This window comes from Protopterus annectens, chromosome 1.part1 (assembly GCF_019279795.1).
Source record: "Protopterus annectens isolate FY-2018-M chromosome 1.part1, PAN1.0, whole genome shotgun sequence".
In the NCBI taxonomy this organism is placed as follows: domain Eukaryota; kingdom Metazoa; phylum Chordata; order Ceratodontiformes; family Protopteridae; genus Protopterus; species Protopterus annectens.
In genome coordinates, this window is record NC_056726.1 from 1,080,567,313 (window position 1) to 1,080,584,094 (window position 16,782).

Genomic DNA, 16,782 nt, shown 5'->3' on the forward strand with positions numbered 1-16,782 from the left:
TGATGTTGCATTGTCTGGCCTATAGTAGTAGAGGACATGAGAAAACATTACTAATGCTCTAATCTTTGGAAATGGGAGTTTGCATAATGGTTAAGTTGTTTATGTCCCAGACACAAGGTACAGGGTTTGATTTTCACCTTTGAGTGAAATTGGCAAGACTTCAAATGTCCCCCAAGGGCAGCTAGCCTAGTACTTACCTATGTTAATCATCTATAAATAAATTTAAGCTCCAGTTTCCTAATTAAGACTGGATAAAATGTGACATTTGTAAGGAAGACAATAAAAATCACTTTTAATTGCAGGCTTTATTCACGGCATGTGATCTGGGAGTGTTTGATCTACTTCAAGAAGAGAATATGCCACTGTCAGAAAATAACATTTCACAAAGGCTGAGCACCAGTCTACGTGGGATGCAGATACTGCTCAATGTGTGCGAATCGATGCGATTACTAATGTCTGAGAAAAAAGAAGGCACAGGTAAATAATCGCATCAGTTTATCATGTAATGCTGCCTGTGTCTTGCTGAGATGTGTTATATATAGGTTCATCGGTAACTAATAGGATAGCCGCCCTAGCAGGCCATTTTAAGCCAAACCAATTTCTCTTTTTTGTGCTTGAACTAACCTGTCCTATTTTGTTATAGATTGCCCTTACCCATCCAGTGGTCAGTTATACATTACGCCAAACGAGAATAACTGGGGCTATACTGTAGATAATTGGTGGGACCCATTCATGGGATAAAGCATTTAGGAGGTGCATCTGTCCATTACTAGTACAGGGATAGTCCTGGGGTAAATATTCTATTCCCATCCATAGAGTTAAATTATGCTTGAAAATGGACAAGGATGAACATTGTTTTATGTAGATGGAGAGTCTATTAAACAGCAGCGGTATCCTCTATGAGATGTACCTATCCCTCCACACTGTTCTGCTGAGGTTGCATAACAGATTTGGATCCCTAGACTGAGTATTTCTGATGCCGTTTGAGTTGCTGATGTGCAGTAAATATGGTATGATAGTGTGTGTAATAAAGAAACTGACTGCCCAAACTAAGAACAGAATGCTTCTCTTGGGATTATGTACCTAAAGACAGTGCCAATGTTGTTTCATTTGGTAATTCCTGAAATGTATTATTACCATTCTAAATTAATGCATCCGATTCTGCATATCTTCTAAATAACTTATGAAAGAGGACAGTATTTTTTCATGTACCACTTCTCCATGAGACATTTATTTATTAATTTGTTTCACTTATTTATTTCATTTGCTGACAGTTGTAGAGCCTTGACCTACATGGAGCATTTTTAGACCCAATCTAGGTTTTACAGACAAGAAAAGTACAAATGCATGTAGTACAGTGATTATTTGTTTAAAGAATAAAAGTATGTGTCAGAATTCAAACCTCTATCTGAAATAACTGTCCATCATGGGTTGAGCAAATAATGCAACAGAGAAAAATACTGATCCAGTCATGTAATAAAGCCGCGTTGAGAAATACATCATTAGCAAGGCCTGGTTGCGGTATCGATGGGTGATGATGTAAAGATCGGTGTGTGTGTGTGTGTGTGTGTGTGTGTGTGTGTGTGTGTGTGTGTGTGTGTGTGTGTGTGTATGGTATGTGTGTGTGTGCGTGTGTGTGTGTGTGTGTGCGTTTGCGCAAGCATGTGTCTGTGCACGCACATGATTAAATGGTTAAAGTATGAAAGGTAGCGAATTCCGTGTGGATGCCCATATTGTGTGGGTGTGTGTGGGTGTGTGTGAATGTGTGGGTGCATCTAGGTGTTTGGGTGTGTGTGGGTGTGTGTGTGTATATATATAGGGGCACCTTTCTTAATGCTCAGCATGGGTTGCCAGGCATAAAAGCAGCATGATCAGGTCTGACAGTGCAGTGCTTAAGTCAGAAACATTACAAGGGTAATTAATGACATCTTTCTCTGTGCAGTCTTTAAATCAGAAATTCTCACTGTCACAATAATTAACTAACCCACACTGCACAATTAGCACCGTGGTGAGAAATGCTTTAAATCCTAGCTACAGTTTTAACTGTGTGGCAATATGCTTAATATGTTGCTATTTTTATGTAGGAAACTTCAAGAAATTAGAAGTTATGTACTTACCATAACGTTCCATCTGAGTAGGTGGATTCATTTGTCTGCAACCTGTGGGTTATGGATCCGATATCGGATCCGAACCGGCATGGTTTATCCAGCTATGGATCCGAGCTCCTAGCTCCTCCCCTCACCCATAATGCCCTGCTCTCCCTACATGACCTCAGATCGAGCTTGCCCTGTATCAAAATACCCTAGAAATGGGTAACACATTCTATGCAGGAAACTGACAAGGCCAGGGGGATAGGAGGGCGGGATGGTTGCAGACAAATGAATCCACCTACTCAGATGGAATGTTATGGTAAGTACATAACTTCTAAATCTGAAGTAGGAGATTCATTTGTCTGCAACCTGTGGGAAAGAGTCCCCAGCTACCTGAATCTTGGGCAGTCGTCATGGAAGGATATTCCGGAGCACCACGGAGCCAAAGGATGCTCTACCTCTAGATGTGATATCCAGCTTGTAATGAGAAATAAAGGTATGAGATGACGCCCAAGTGGCTGCTGAACAAATGTCATCCAGAGGAATCCTAGCTTTAAAGGCCGCTGTGGTAGAAACTGACCGGGTCGAATGGGCATGGACTCCCTCTGGTGCGGGCCTCACAGAAGCTTGGTAAGCTAAAAGAATACACTGCAAAATCCAGCGTGACAAGGAGACTTTGGAAATTGGCTTACCCAGATTGAATTTGGCAAAGGAAATGAACAATTGGTCGGATTGCCTATGACCAGCTGTCCTGTTAAGATAAAAATGAAGCTGCCTGTGAACATCCAAGGAATACAGCTTGTATTCACCCTTGTTCTGATATTTAGGAAAGAAAACAGGGAGGTTGATGGACTGATTAATGTTTGCTTCCAAAGCTACCTTAGGAAGAAAGGAGGGATTGGTCCTGAGGTATACGCGGTCCGGATGGAAGACCAAGTAAGGCGGCTTCATGGATAAGGCTTGAAGTTCCGAAACTCTTTTGGCCGAAGTAATGGCTACTAAAAAAGCAGTCTTGAGGGATAAGAATTTAAGATCTACTGTGGCCGCAGGCTCGAAGGGGGGAGCGGTCAAGGCCTGAAGAACCAAGGAAAGATCCCATGGTGGAACCGCTTTCTTGACAGGGGGTCTAAGGAGAAAGGTGCCTTTTAGGAAGATTTTACATAATTTGGCGGACATAAGCGGTCCAGAGTCATGACCAACATGATAGTGAGAAATGGCCGCAAGCTGCACTTTGACCGTGGAACTACTGGCACCATCATTAAAAAGAGTGGTAAGGAAGTCTAGCACCAGAGGAAGGGAAACCGTGAAGGGATCTAGACCCTGCCGCTCCACCCAAATGGAGAATCGTTTCCATTTACTGCAGTAAACTTTTCTGGTAGATGGTTTATGAGCCGCTACCAGGATGGCCCTAATGGGGGACAAGATACCGGGAGTCCTAATTAGAAGTGGAACTGGAGCAGCCAAGCAGTTAGCTTCAGGTTGTCCAGATTCAGAGTTGGTAGGTTCGATGGGTGTGATATCAGATCCAGAATGGGATCTAGAATCCAAGGTGGATTCACCAAATGAGACCTTAGGTAAGGGAACCAGATCTGTCGAGGCCAGAATGGGGCAATGAGGATCATTCTGCACCCCAACCGAGAGGCTTTCTGAAGAACCTGGAGCATCAGAGGTAAAGGGGGGTAAGCGTAAAGAAGACCGGGAGGCCAAGCATGCACCAGAGCATCTCTCAGGGAATCCCTTGGAGGAGGGATTAGAGCGAAAAAACTGTCGCACTTGGTGTTTAAGGGAGACGCAAAGAGATCGCAACAAGGAGTTCCCCACTGTGCGAAGATACGTTTCGCTACTTGAGCATTGAGAGACCACTCGTATGGGGAGAGAATGGTGCGACTGAGCTTGTCCGCAAGGATGTTGGACTGACCCGAAATATGCATTGCGATGAGAAAGCGGTTGGTGGAGATCGCCCATTCCCACACTCTCATGGCTTCTCGACATAAGGGATAAGACCTGGTTCCCCCCTGTTTGTTGATGTACCAGACCACCGACATGTTGTCTGACTGAATCGCAATTGTTCCCAGGGGAAGAAAGGCCTGAAGTGCTCACAACGCCAAGAGCACTGCTCTCATCTCTAGAACATTGATATGCAGGGAGGTCTCTGAGTCGTTCCACGTGCCTTGGACCGTCCGGCCTGCAAAATGCCCCCCCCCCACCCGAGGCAGGAGGCATCCATGGTCACCGTGGTGAGAGGGGGAGAAGCACAAAAGGGGCGGCCTCCGTCGAGATCCTGAGAATGGAGCCACCACAAGAGAGACCGCTTGCAAGCCTTGCTGATCGCAATGGGATGATGCAGAGGTAGAGCAAGGTAAGACCACTGAACTTGAAGTGTCCACTGAAGGACCCGCATGTTGAACCTGGTGAGTGGAAGAAGAGATATCGCTGCCGCCATGGACCCTAGAGCCCACAGGACCAATTCCGCCGAAACTGAGCTGGAGTGGAGGATGGCCTGCACCTGGAGTCGCAGATTCCGAACTCTGTCGGCTGTGAGAAGGGCTCTTAGCTCCCTCGTGTCTAACCTGGCACCTATAAATTCTATCAACTGAGTAGTGGCCAGGTTGGATTTTGCTACGTTTATCGTGATGCCCAGGCAGGGAGCTAGATGAAGAAAGGAGTCTTGCGCCAAGGATAGTAGATGCCTTGTTGGGGCGGTGAGAAGCCAGTCGTCCAGGTATGGAAAGACCTGCATCCCCTGAAGCCTCAGGTGGGCCACAACCACTGCTAATACTTTGGTGAACACCCTGGGGGCTGTGGTGAGACCAAAGGGAAGGACCCTGAACTGGTAGTGACTGGCTCCCAGCCGGAAGCGGAGAAACCTCCTGGAACGTCTGTCCATCAGTATGTGGTAGTATGCATCCTTGAGGTCTATAGAGCACATCCAGTGATTCTCTCCCAGGAGGGGGAGGATGGATTGCAAAGTGACCATCCGGAACTTCTCCATGGGAACTGCCAGGTTTAATAGGGACAGGTCTAAAATTGGTCTTTGGTCCCCCGTCTTTTTTGGTACTAAAAAGAACCTGGAGTAGAACCCTGATCCGATCTGGTCTGAGGGGACGGGCTGGATGGCTCTTTTCCTCAGCAGATGGCCAATTTCTGCTGAAGCGGCCTCCCACTGACCAGGTGGAATGTCGGGGAGGGATTTTAGCTTTGGGACGTGATGAAAGGGGATCTTGTATCCTCTGGATATAATGCGGAGGACCCAGCAGTCTGATGTTATGGACTCCCATGCCACTAGGTGCTCCGAAAAACGTCACCCGACTGCCTCCAGAGTGGAGCAGTTGGGCAACCCCTCAGGGCTGCTGCACGGGCCGTTCAGAGAAAGGTTCTCTGGACCCAAAATTCTTGGGAGCCCCTCTGCCCCTGGGGCGGCGTCCTCCCTGTCCTCCTCTGCCACGGAAGGACTGGTTGTCTGGAGCGGGTTGGGATTGCTGCGACTTCCGGAACCACATCTTCTTCTGGCCCTTTTGGTTCCTAGAGTAGGACCTCTGGGGCACAGAGAAGCGGATTCCGACGGCAGACAGCGTCTTCCCGTCCTTCTCGCTCTGGGTCAAGGTGTCGCGAACCGTTTTGCCAAAAAGGGAAGAACCATCGAAGGGGGCGTTCACGAAAGACGCCTTGAAGGGCTCCGTGAAATCACAATGGCAGAGCCAGGCCTGGCGTCTAGTGACTAGGCCTACTCCTGCAGCTCTAGCAGCTCCCTCAGTAGCATGGGACAGCAACCGCATAGAGGTATTCGTCACGGACCGAAGAGTGGCCATACAGGTGGAGTGCAAAAGTTTGTCCTCCTTCGACATGGACTCTGGGGGGGATGCAGCGTATTCTTTAATAAGATCGCGCTGCATCCTGATAACATGTGCCAGATAGTTGAGCGCCCTCACCGAGAAGGTCGCTGAACTAAACATTCACTTCCCCAAGTGGTCCATCATCCAAGACTCCTTGCTCGGAGGATGGACTGAGGGACTCTCCTTGGCAAGTTCCCTCTTGGTGGCTGCTGCCGTCAACATGGCATCTACCGGAGGTCCCTTACTCCAGTGGGCACGGTCTGCAGGGGGGCTAAGGATTCTGTCTGGCCTTTTGGGGATTGGCTCCACGATGTCCGGTTCCTTCCACGCTCTGGTGGTAATAAGGTCCACCAGGGGGTCAGCAGGAGGGGACACCCAAGAGGTAGACGGGCCCGCTTCGAATGCCTCCAAGAACACGGACTCGTCCAAGGAAGACTTAGGGGCAGACCACCCACCCCTTATGCGAAGCATTTCCATGATGTCTCCAAAGGAGACATCCTCGGGGGGGTGATCTTGGGGAGCCTTCCCCTTCTTCCAAATCCGTGTCTTCAGTTAAAGACTCGGGGGAGTCTATGTGCCTCCTTTTACACGTGTGCTTGCGAGGTGCTTCCTCGGGGGGGCTGCCCGAGGAGCCCTCGCAAGCAGTTTCTTGTTCCAATGGAACAGCTTGGGGCATTGAAGCGGGCTGTCCCAGTGGCCGGATGGCGGAAGCCTGACCCAGTGCAGATGGAGTGCGGGACGGAGCCAAAGCAAGTGCCGGGGGTCCGGAAGCCCTCAACAGAGCCCTCTCCACTACATCAAAAGCCGAAGGGGAGCCAGCCTCGACCAAAGGATCTGAAAGTCGGCTCCCCCTCAGATCCGAAGAGTGGATCAGAACCGGCACAGTGACACTCGGATCCGAGGGACCAGTGCGTGCCGACACAGACGGCGCCGAAGGCACACTGAGTCCCCTGGATCCGAAGCTCGGAGCCAGGCTCCGAGAGGGCGGATCTGAAATACTCGAGGGCAGGGTCGGATCCGAAGTACCTAGTACTATCGGCGCCGACCCACCCCCGGCTCCGAAGCTGCCCGGCTCCGAACGCTCCGAACCCGGGTAGCGGGTCGGAGAAGGAGCTATGGGCTTGAAAAATGGGGTTGTGCTCCCCCCCAGAGGGGGGGGGGGGGCAGGAGCACTCCCATCTGGGCCTGGATGAACCTTCTCATCATCCGGTCCAGATCGGCGTCGGAAAGGCTCTATGTCGACCTCGAAGAGGCTACCGAGGTAGGCCTTGAGTGCCACCTCGATAGCCTCGATGGAGATCGGGTCTCCTCCTCCTCAGGCCCTGGTGAAAAGCATGGGGACCGGAGCTGAGGGGGGTGAGAGCCAGCAGCCAAGGAGGCCGGAGGAGAAGCCTGCTTAGCTGGCGGGGCCGAAACGGAGGTCTCGGCCCGCCGCTTGTGGTGCTTCTCTCTCCGGTCCTTTTTTCTGGCCTCCCTCTCCTCCAACCCAGCAGTGGGAGGTTGAGTCCCAGGTGGAGGAGGGGGAGCAGGCAAGGAGGGGACTGTAGCAACAGTACACACCACGGGAGCGGAGGCCGAAGCTGAGTCCGGGGGCAGAAGTCCCGCCAGGACCAGCTTCGACCTCCGCTCCTTCAATGCCCTGGGGTTGAACCCTGCACAAATGGAACATCCAGAAGTGAGGTGTTCAACCCCAAGGCATCGAACGCACCGAGTGTGGCCATCAGCAGGGGAAAGCTTATGGCCACACTCGGAGCACTTCGAAAAAATTGCCTTTGGGGCTTCTGACATAACTAAACTTTTTTTTTTTTTTTTTTTTTTTTTAACCAAAAAGAAAAAATCAAGTAATCTGAAACTGAGTTTTAGAAACACTTAGCTGAAGAGCTCAAGACGATCCAACTGGTTACCAGCACGGCAAACTAGATCTGAGGTCATGTAGGGAGAGCAGGGCATTATGGGTGAGGGGAGGAACTAGGAGCTCGGATCCATAGCTGGATAAACCATGCCAGTTCGGATCCGATATCGGATCCATAACCCACAGGTTGCAGACAAATGAATCTCCTACTTTAGATTTGATTTTACACATCTGTGAGTATTTATTTGGTTTTTGAGTGAAGAATGATGAAAATGTTTTGAATAAATATATTCTGTCATATATACGTCTCTTAAAAGTTTGTATTTAAAATATTTGATACTGTACAAATTATTCTTCAAGGGATGGTTATGAATTCAAAAAGAAACAGTCAATGTGGCAACTGAAATTAGAGATGAGTCACCACCTAGTTCTTGAGAAAAACACAAGCATTAAATCTGTTTTAAAGTTAAGACCCATTTAGTAGTTTGTAGCTGTGACATTTTAAAATAAAAAATGCATTTTATAATTATTAATAATTTAAATATGTGTTTAATTTCATCCTTTTAATACATACGAGAGTAATTCTGAAAGTAACATGTTCTTAGGAAGTTTATAAATTATTGTGTAGTATGTGATTGTTCCAGAAAAGCCTCTGGTGATTTTTTTGAGTAGACAGCACTAAACTATAACAAATATTTATTTTATTTATTTATTTGGTTTCAGTCATGAGCAGAATATTTTGCTTTTACATTGTATACAAAACAGACATTTTTACTCAGCAATTTTGTTTTTCCTTGCTGCGGGTTATAAAAGGTATTTGATATAGTTTGACAACGAGATATAGACAGCTCTGTGCTTATCCAGAAGATCTTTTTTTAACTGTAGGAATGAGCAATGAGCATACTACTCTGTCACAGTTTATCAAAGACGTCTATACAATATTTTGTTATAATACCCGAGTGTTTTTTTTTTTTTTGTACTAAGTTTCAGTCTGGAGAGGCATCAAATAGGGGCATTACCAAAGGCATCAAATAGGGGCATTACCAAAGGCATCAAATAGGGGCATTACCAAAGGCATCAAACAGAGACATTACCAAAGGCGCAAACTGATGGTGTTATAACTCTGGAGGAAAGAATTAAGGGAGGGTAGCCATGAAAAGCTAGTACCACCTTTAGCCATCCTGGTGTGATAGAGTCCTGCTACATGACTGATCCCAGTTTCAAACCACAAACAAAGTTACACTCACCTAACCTAAAATTATTTAAAGGGCAACCCATACACACAAGAGATTTTTATATATACACATACAAAATTTAAATTCACTTTAAATATATCTTAAAATTAAAAATATATACACATATATACATACAACACGTACATGCATGATTCACATTATTCAAATAAATTTAAACATATATTTATACCCAAGAGATAATAAAAATAAAAATAAAAAAATAAAAAAAAGGCTCCAAGCAGACGTGAGTCCAGGTTTGAATAATGCTGTGAATTTAAAACCCTTATTAGTGAAGAAGCAAAGAGAAAAATTATGAAGCTATTAGCTATAGTAAGAGGGCATTATTTTATTTTTATTTTTATTATCTCTTGGGTATAAATATATGTTTAAATTTATTTAAATAATATGAATCATGCATGTACGTGTTGTATGTATATATGTGTATATATTTTAAGCTATTTTAAGATATATTTAAAGTGAATTTAAATTCTTTGTATGTGTATATATAAAAATTCTCTTGTGTGTATGGGGTTGCCCTTTTAAATAATTTTAGGTTAGTGAGTGAGTGGGTTGGGCTGAAGCATTTGTTTAATTGGTTCTCCTACTTAAATGTCTCATTTCTGTTGTAAAATTATACTGATGAAGGGTGTAGACCCGAAAGCTTTATCGAATAAACTGGTTTTGGTGTAACTTTGTTTGTGGTTTGAAACTGGGTACTATCACTACTGTGTTTCAACATGACTGATCCCAACAGGACTTTGTAGGGACTGCTGACAGCAGTGACTGAGCTGTGGTAGCTCGTCTTACATGTAGGCTAGGAGAACATTTTCAGATACATGCAGAGGCATGTAAGTGATTTCTTAAGGAACAACTAAGCAATAATAACTAGATGCCATGTGGAACAATTAGGCCAGGCATGGGAAGGAGCTGCTGTGATTTTCACATGAAGGATCTACTCCTTTAACCTTCATCCTTATCTTATGAAGGAAAGAACAGGCTGATGGACTCACCCTTCAACAAAGCATAAGTTGACCATAGGACTCTGCAGAACAAATGAACTGGATCTTACTCCCTGTGACAAACAAGCATATCAGTTGCATCCAGGAGCAGGAGGCACTGGAAAACAAATAGTGCAAAAGAAATATATATGTATATGTTGGCATGATTTGTATTTTCAGAAATGCAGAACTGCAGAGAAGCCCTGTTTTGAATGCAACCCCAGATCTTTCCAATGGTCCATATAAAGTAAAGTTATATCGAGAAAAGAAATGCAACATGCTAACTATTCTGGTATGATGGGTAACTACCAATAGTGTTTCTACTTATAGTTTGGACTCTTACATTAGATTATTTAAATTATGAGGCATTTACTTATAGCCCTTTTAAACAATTTCATATTTGATGTCATTCACAATGCCTCACTCCCAATATTCTGCAGTATCAGTGCCTCATATGAAAGGTATAAGACCCAGAAAAAAGGATACACACTAAATAAAACCTTCCACCTGCATAATATGATTAAATTTAAAGTCTCTGGTTGAGAGAAAGGGACTTGGGACTCTTAAATCACTGTACTTGTTAGTATTGTCACACCTACACCCATACTTCACACACACACATACATGCACTCACACACGCACACTCTCACATGCATACATACACACAAACACAACATTCATGTGCGTACACACACACACACACACACACACACACACACACACACACACACACACACACGCACTACAAGCATGCACATGCCATACTCTCACATGCACACACATGCACGCTCACACATTCACACACTCACACACACATGCATGCATGCAAATACACACACACAAACACACACACATGCACGCAAACACACCCACACAAATATGCATGCACAGACACACACACACACACACATATGCATGCACACATATGTGTGCACATACACACACTCACACATATGCATGTATGGCCACACACACACACACACACACACACACACACACATGTGCACACACACACACACACTCACACATATGCTTGTGTGCACACACTCACATGCATGTGTGCATACACACACACACATGCATGCACACCCACACACACTCGCATACATGACTGCACAAGCACACACATGTACACACACACTCAAGCATACATGCGAGCATGCACACACACACACACACACACACACACACACACACACACACACACACACACACACACACACACACAATGCATATATGAACACAGGCACACACACATTACAGGCATGCACACATACACCCGCATGCACACACATGCACATATGCACACACATTCACATGCACACATACCACACATGTATGCACACACACATGTATAAACATGCATGCACACACATATGTGCACACAAACGCACACAAACACATGCACACATATGAGTGCACATACACACACTCACACGTGCATGTGTGGACAAACACACACACTCCCACACATATGTGCACACACACACACACACACACACACACACACACACACACACACACACACACATGCTCAGGAAAACTGAATGTATGACAGAAGTGGGATAAAAATATCATTCCTTGCAACATAGTATGCAAAATAGTGACTGTGATTAGAAATGAAACGGTGAATGTCAAAAAGCTGTAATCCTATGTAATTGTCAAAACTTGCTATTAACACATCAAATTGTTTTGGGGGTCTTTTCATAGGCAGCTCTCCTGTATCCTTGGTACTTATACAACAAATGGTCATAAGTATTCAAAAGCATTAGAAGCAGGCACACTGATTGGGCACCAAGTCAGCTTGTCCACTGTCTATTGAGCATATCTGAATATGTTTTTGTTTATCCTATGATGGCCAGGTTAGCACTACTAGGTTAATGGCCTCTTTTTCAGGGGAGATCCAAGGTTGCATTTATACTGCATGGAGAAAATTGGCCAGAGCATCAGGGAACTTCCCCTACTCTAGTTTGGTGTGAGTAGGTTCCATTTCATGGCACTTCTTGCTTCTGTTCCAGGCACAATGGCAGCCTGGAGAAGTAGGGAGAATGATGGCTGATAGTACTGCATTTGCATCATGTAGTACAGATTTGTATATGCAGGGTGACCAAGCGAGTGTGGAGGAGGGACTGGAGGGAACGTTAGGTGTGAAGTGTTCAGAGGACATATGCAGGAAGACTTGAGATGGTGGTGCAGCTGTCAGTGTAGATATTAAGAAGGCAGTCTAGCCGTCAGTAAAAATATTTTCAGCTAGAGGAGCTGCTGGTAGAGATAAAGGTAAAGATAGAGGTAAGAGGTAAAGGAAATGCAAAGAGAGATGGTGAACATGGCTGAACATCCCAGGACAATGAGGAGTTATTCCAGCATACTTATTAGAGCCCTCAGATTGGGAGGGTTTTGGGATGATTTATTACAGGATCTGAGGGTGCAAAGTGAGCTGGAGAGTGAGAGAGCTGTATTGTGGAAAGAAATAATGGATGAAATGAAAGAATAAGCAGACGATTTGTTGAAGGAAAAGAGAAAAACATGCAAATATGGTGAAAGAAGGTGAAGATAAGAGAGAAGCCAGGAAAAATAAATTCTTAGTAGAATAACCAGTAAAGAAGATAAAGGGATGGACAGGCGTGTTAGCTGAGATATAATATCCCCCTTAGGCACTACTCTAGAAGAGGTAAGAGCTTTTATTCGTATTACTAAAGGTAAGTTTTATGAAATTATTTTTGAAACTGAGCAGAGCATGGAGGTTTTGGGGAGAATATGAAAAAAATAAAAAACTGTAACCTTTTGAATTTATATGTGTTCCAAGTATTTAACTAAGAAACCAAAATAAATCTATATACAACTCTGAACTGAAGATGAAAAAGAGACAATAAATGGCTATCTAAAGACTGTGAAGCAGGGTTCCTTGCATACCCAATTCAAGTGTAACTTGTGCAACTCTATGGGGAACAGGAGGAGCAGGAAAGTCACCCCTGGTTTGGCACCTATGTCTCTAACGTACACAAGCAGCCTGTAACTGGTTCATCTCCCAAGCTCCCACTTACACTTATCAAGGGCACCAGAGCTTGTCAGACATTTGGGATACATGGTTAGGCTTAAAAAGATCCTTGTGGTCATTAGCCTAGTAAACATGTATGAACTTAAGTAAGAAAGTTATGGACAGTAGTAAAATACATGGCAATAAAGGCTTATGGACTGGGAGTTGGGAATAAAATGCTGTACTAAAAATGAAAAATGAAAACATGCATATTACAAATTTAATAAATGTAGATGGTAATAAAGGCACAATGAAATATTGTCGACAACAGAAAACATCTTTTTTTGTAGTAAAGATGATTTAATTAACAACTGTGATAAAAGGAAATGTTATATCTGTGGTAAGGAAGGCCACGATGCAAAAATATATGAATTGAAGTTTTTTTTTCCTCAAATATTTTTTTATTTTCAATTAAAATAACATTTACACAATATTTTTAAATATCATTTTAAACAACTATATACAATATTTACAATAGCCTGACTTTCAGTTATATATACTATATGTTATTAAATATAGAATTAACAGATCAGTTATCAGAGATACAATATTGATTATTGCAGAGTGTCCAACAAAGATATAACTTTCTTCCAAGGATTATTTACCAACGGTCTGGGATAGATTTGTAGTTCTTTGATTTTTATTTCCATCGATGCAGTTGTCTTCAGTAAAGTGTAGAATTCTTCCAAGGTCGAGGGTGTATTTGAATTCCACCTTCTGGTTACGCATTTCCTAGATATAGCAAGTCAATAACAAATACATATTTGTCTTATTCAGGTAGGAACCTTTATTTACATTTAGTATAATCAATACTTTAGTTAAGGTAAAGGATTCATTAAATAAAGCTTGTAAAAAAGGATTGATTCCATTCCAATATGATTTAATTTTATTACATTCATAAAAAAATATGAATCTAGTCTGCTTTATTTGACTTTTCACACCTCCAGCAAAAAACTATTTGTAGTAGTACTGATCGTTTTAATTCTATCTGGTGTTAAAAATGCTCTATGCAAGTATTTCCAGTTATTTTTTTTTTTCCAGTACTGTGTGTTACAGGTGAAATTAACTGATAGTTAGATGTTAGTTTTAATTTCTTCTGTTAACTGCAATGACTGACCTTTTGTTAAGAACTGCCAGTATGATGGTTTGGTAATTGTTTTATATGTTATTAACTCTTTATATAGATTTGAAATTAAATTTTTTCTTTTCACAACTATTATATATAAATTCATACAGAAAAATTATTAGATTTGAAATATCTCTAAATGAGGAAGTATTAATTAATCTACATAAATATTGAGTGTACATTAGAATGCTTTGTAAGGTTAACCAGTCCTGTGCTGGAAGCAGTTTTTATCATATGTATATCTAAAATATTTAATTTATTTACACATTGAAACCAGCATAAGAATCAGTTTTGTTCCTAGGAGGTTATTGTTTCCCTATATATTTTGTGAGGAAAGTTCTTAGTGATGATAAATGGGGTTAAAAGGTCAAACCAAAGTTTTAGATCTATGCTTGCATTGATAGGTTTCCTAAAGGAATTGATGTAATGATTAATCAGTGTTGTTTTAGAAGGTTGTGTTATATTATATTGTATACTTATGTATAGTATGTACCAGGGTTTGTTTGATTTCTCTACTGTTAATTTTTTTAAACAGATTAAATTCATTTGTTAATATAGTCATTGATAATTCTTTCTCGTTGGCAAAATAATTTGGGTTTATCCAGTCTATTGTAGTTTTAAGCACATATGCTTTTATATATGTTTCTATTTCTGGGAAGTTCAATCCTCCTTGTTTCCAAGGTCTGATGTGATGAGTTAGAGCTACTCTATTCTTTTTGGGTACCATAAAAATTTTTATTAAATATGAGTTTATTTCTTTAAGAATGCATCTTTCAGGAATTAACTGTATTGCTAATGCAACATATAGTATTTTTGGCAATAAGACCATTTTTATTAATTGCAATCTGTCTTCAAAAGTTAATATAATTTTGTTCCACCTTTTTATATATATATTTTTATTGTTTCAATAATGTTTTTATAATTTATTAATATTGTTTAGTTTATATTTTTGCATAACACTATTCCTAAATAATTTAGCGTAAGTTCCTGTTTTAATATGATGGATGTAACTTGTAGCTCTTTTTTCTTATTTAAAAATATAAATTTTGATTTTGATCTGTTAAAGTGTAGACCTGAAATCTTATAAAATTTCTCCATTACTTCTTCTAGCTCTCCTAATGACTCTCTGGAATTTGATAGGTTTAATAAAATATCAGAAAAAAGCATTATTTTAGATATGTACTGGTCATAGACTTCTATTCCTTTTATTCTTGGATTATTGCGTATTATTTCTGCAAGTATTTCTATAGCCAAAGCAAATAAAATAGGAGAAAGGGGGCATCCTTGTTTAGTACCTTTCATTATATGGATAGATTCTGCGGTGAAAGGACTAATTTAATGTAGGCTAAGTTTTTAATATATATGTTTTTTAGCAATAAGATGAAGGGAGGAGGAAATTCAAATAATGCTAAAGTTTTAAATAGATACTCCCAGTTGAGGGAATCAAAGGCTTTTTCTATGTCTAATCCAATTACAAGTCTTCTTTATTCACATAATCTATAAGAGTAAGTATCCTTTTTAATATTACCATGTGTGTGCCTGTTATATAAAAATCCAGTTTGATCATTATTAATTGTCATTGAAGGACATGAATATTTTGTAATCATTATTCAGTAATGATATAGGTTTGTATGAGGTGCAAAGGTCTGATGGTTTTTTTATCTTTTAGAATTGGTGTTGTTATGAGAGAATATTTCCATGAGGGTGGAATTTTTGCTTCTGATTGGACTTCTTGCAAAGTTTTACGAAAAAGGGAGATTACTATTGAAGGGAAGAGTTTGTAAAATTCCATAATTATACCATCTATCCTTGGAGCTTTGTTAGATTTACTTTCTTTTATCTTGTCAACAATTTCTTTGTAGGATATAGGTTTTTGTAGGTCTAGTTTTAAGTTTTCGGGAATTTTCTTTATATTGATAAGGTTTGTATCCAAGTTTATTTGGTTGGTATCTAAATCTTCTTTTTTGAAGTGTTCCATATAATGGGACCGAAATACTTCAAGGATGTCTCCTATATCTGATACTTTTTTCCCTTTCTTTTCATGATATATACTAATATTATTTGCTTTAGATTGTATTTTAATTCTTGTAGATAGGTTATGTAGATATCTGGGGGAGGTGGCTAATGAGTTTATTTTTAATTTTTCCAAGGCTAGACAAGTTTTGTTTGTTAGAATTTCATTATATTTTTTATTTAATTCCTCTGTTTCTTTTTTGACTTCTGGACAATTCTGATTTTTTTTTAGATTTTGCTGTCAAGAGTCTGGTTTGCAAGTTTAATGATTTAGGTTCCCACTCTCTGACTTTATTTTTGTACCAGCTAAGGATCTTACCAAATAAATATGCTTTTAATGAGTCCAAACCATAACTCTACTGATTTCTGTTGTATTATTAATTTCAAGAAATAATTATAGTTCTAACAACATCCAGGGTCTGAATTCTTTAATTTTCATGATATATGATGGAATTCTAGTTGAGAGGATTAAAGGTTTAAACTCTATTTGGAGCTTCATTATCAGAGAGTCATGATCTGAGAAGGGGCATGGAACTACTGAGAAGTTGAGGATTTTTGTTTGTAAAGCTTGAACTATGAATAATATGTCTATTCTGGT

At 41.4% G+C, this 16,782-nt stretch overlaps 1 protein-coding gene across 1 annotated transcript in view; it reads left to right on the plus strand.

Moving 5' to 3' along the window:
• Positions 1 to 306: 306 nt before the first annotated feature.
• Positions 307 to 16,782, plus strand: part of LOC122813602 (acetylserotonin O-methyltransferase-like) — a 237,282-nt gene continuing 220,806 nt past the window's right edge. The window contains exon 1 of the mRNA XM_044086017.1: positions 307 to 477. Within this exon, the coding sequence (XP_043941952.1) occupies positions 357 to 477 (121 nt within the window). The 5' untranslated portion in view covers positions 307 to 356. The remainder of the gene's footprint in view (positions 478 to 16,782) is intronic.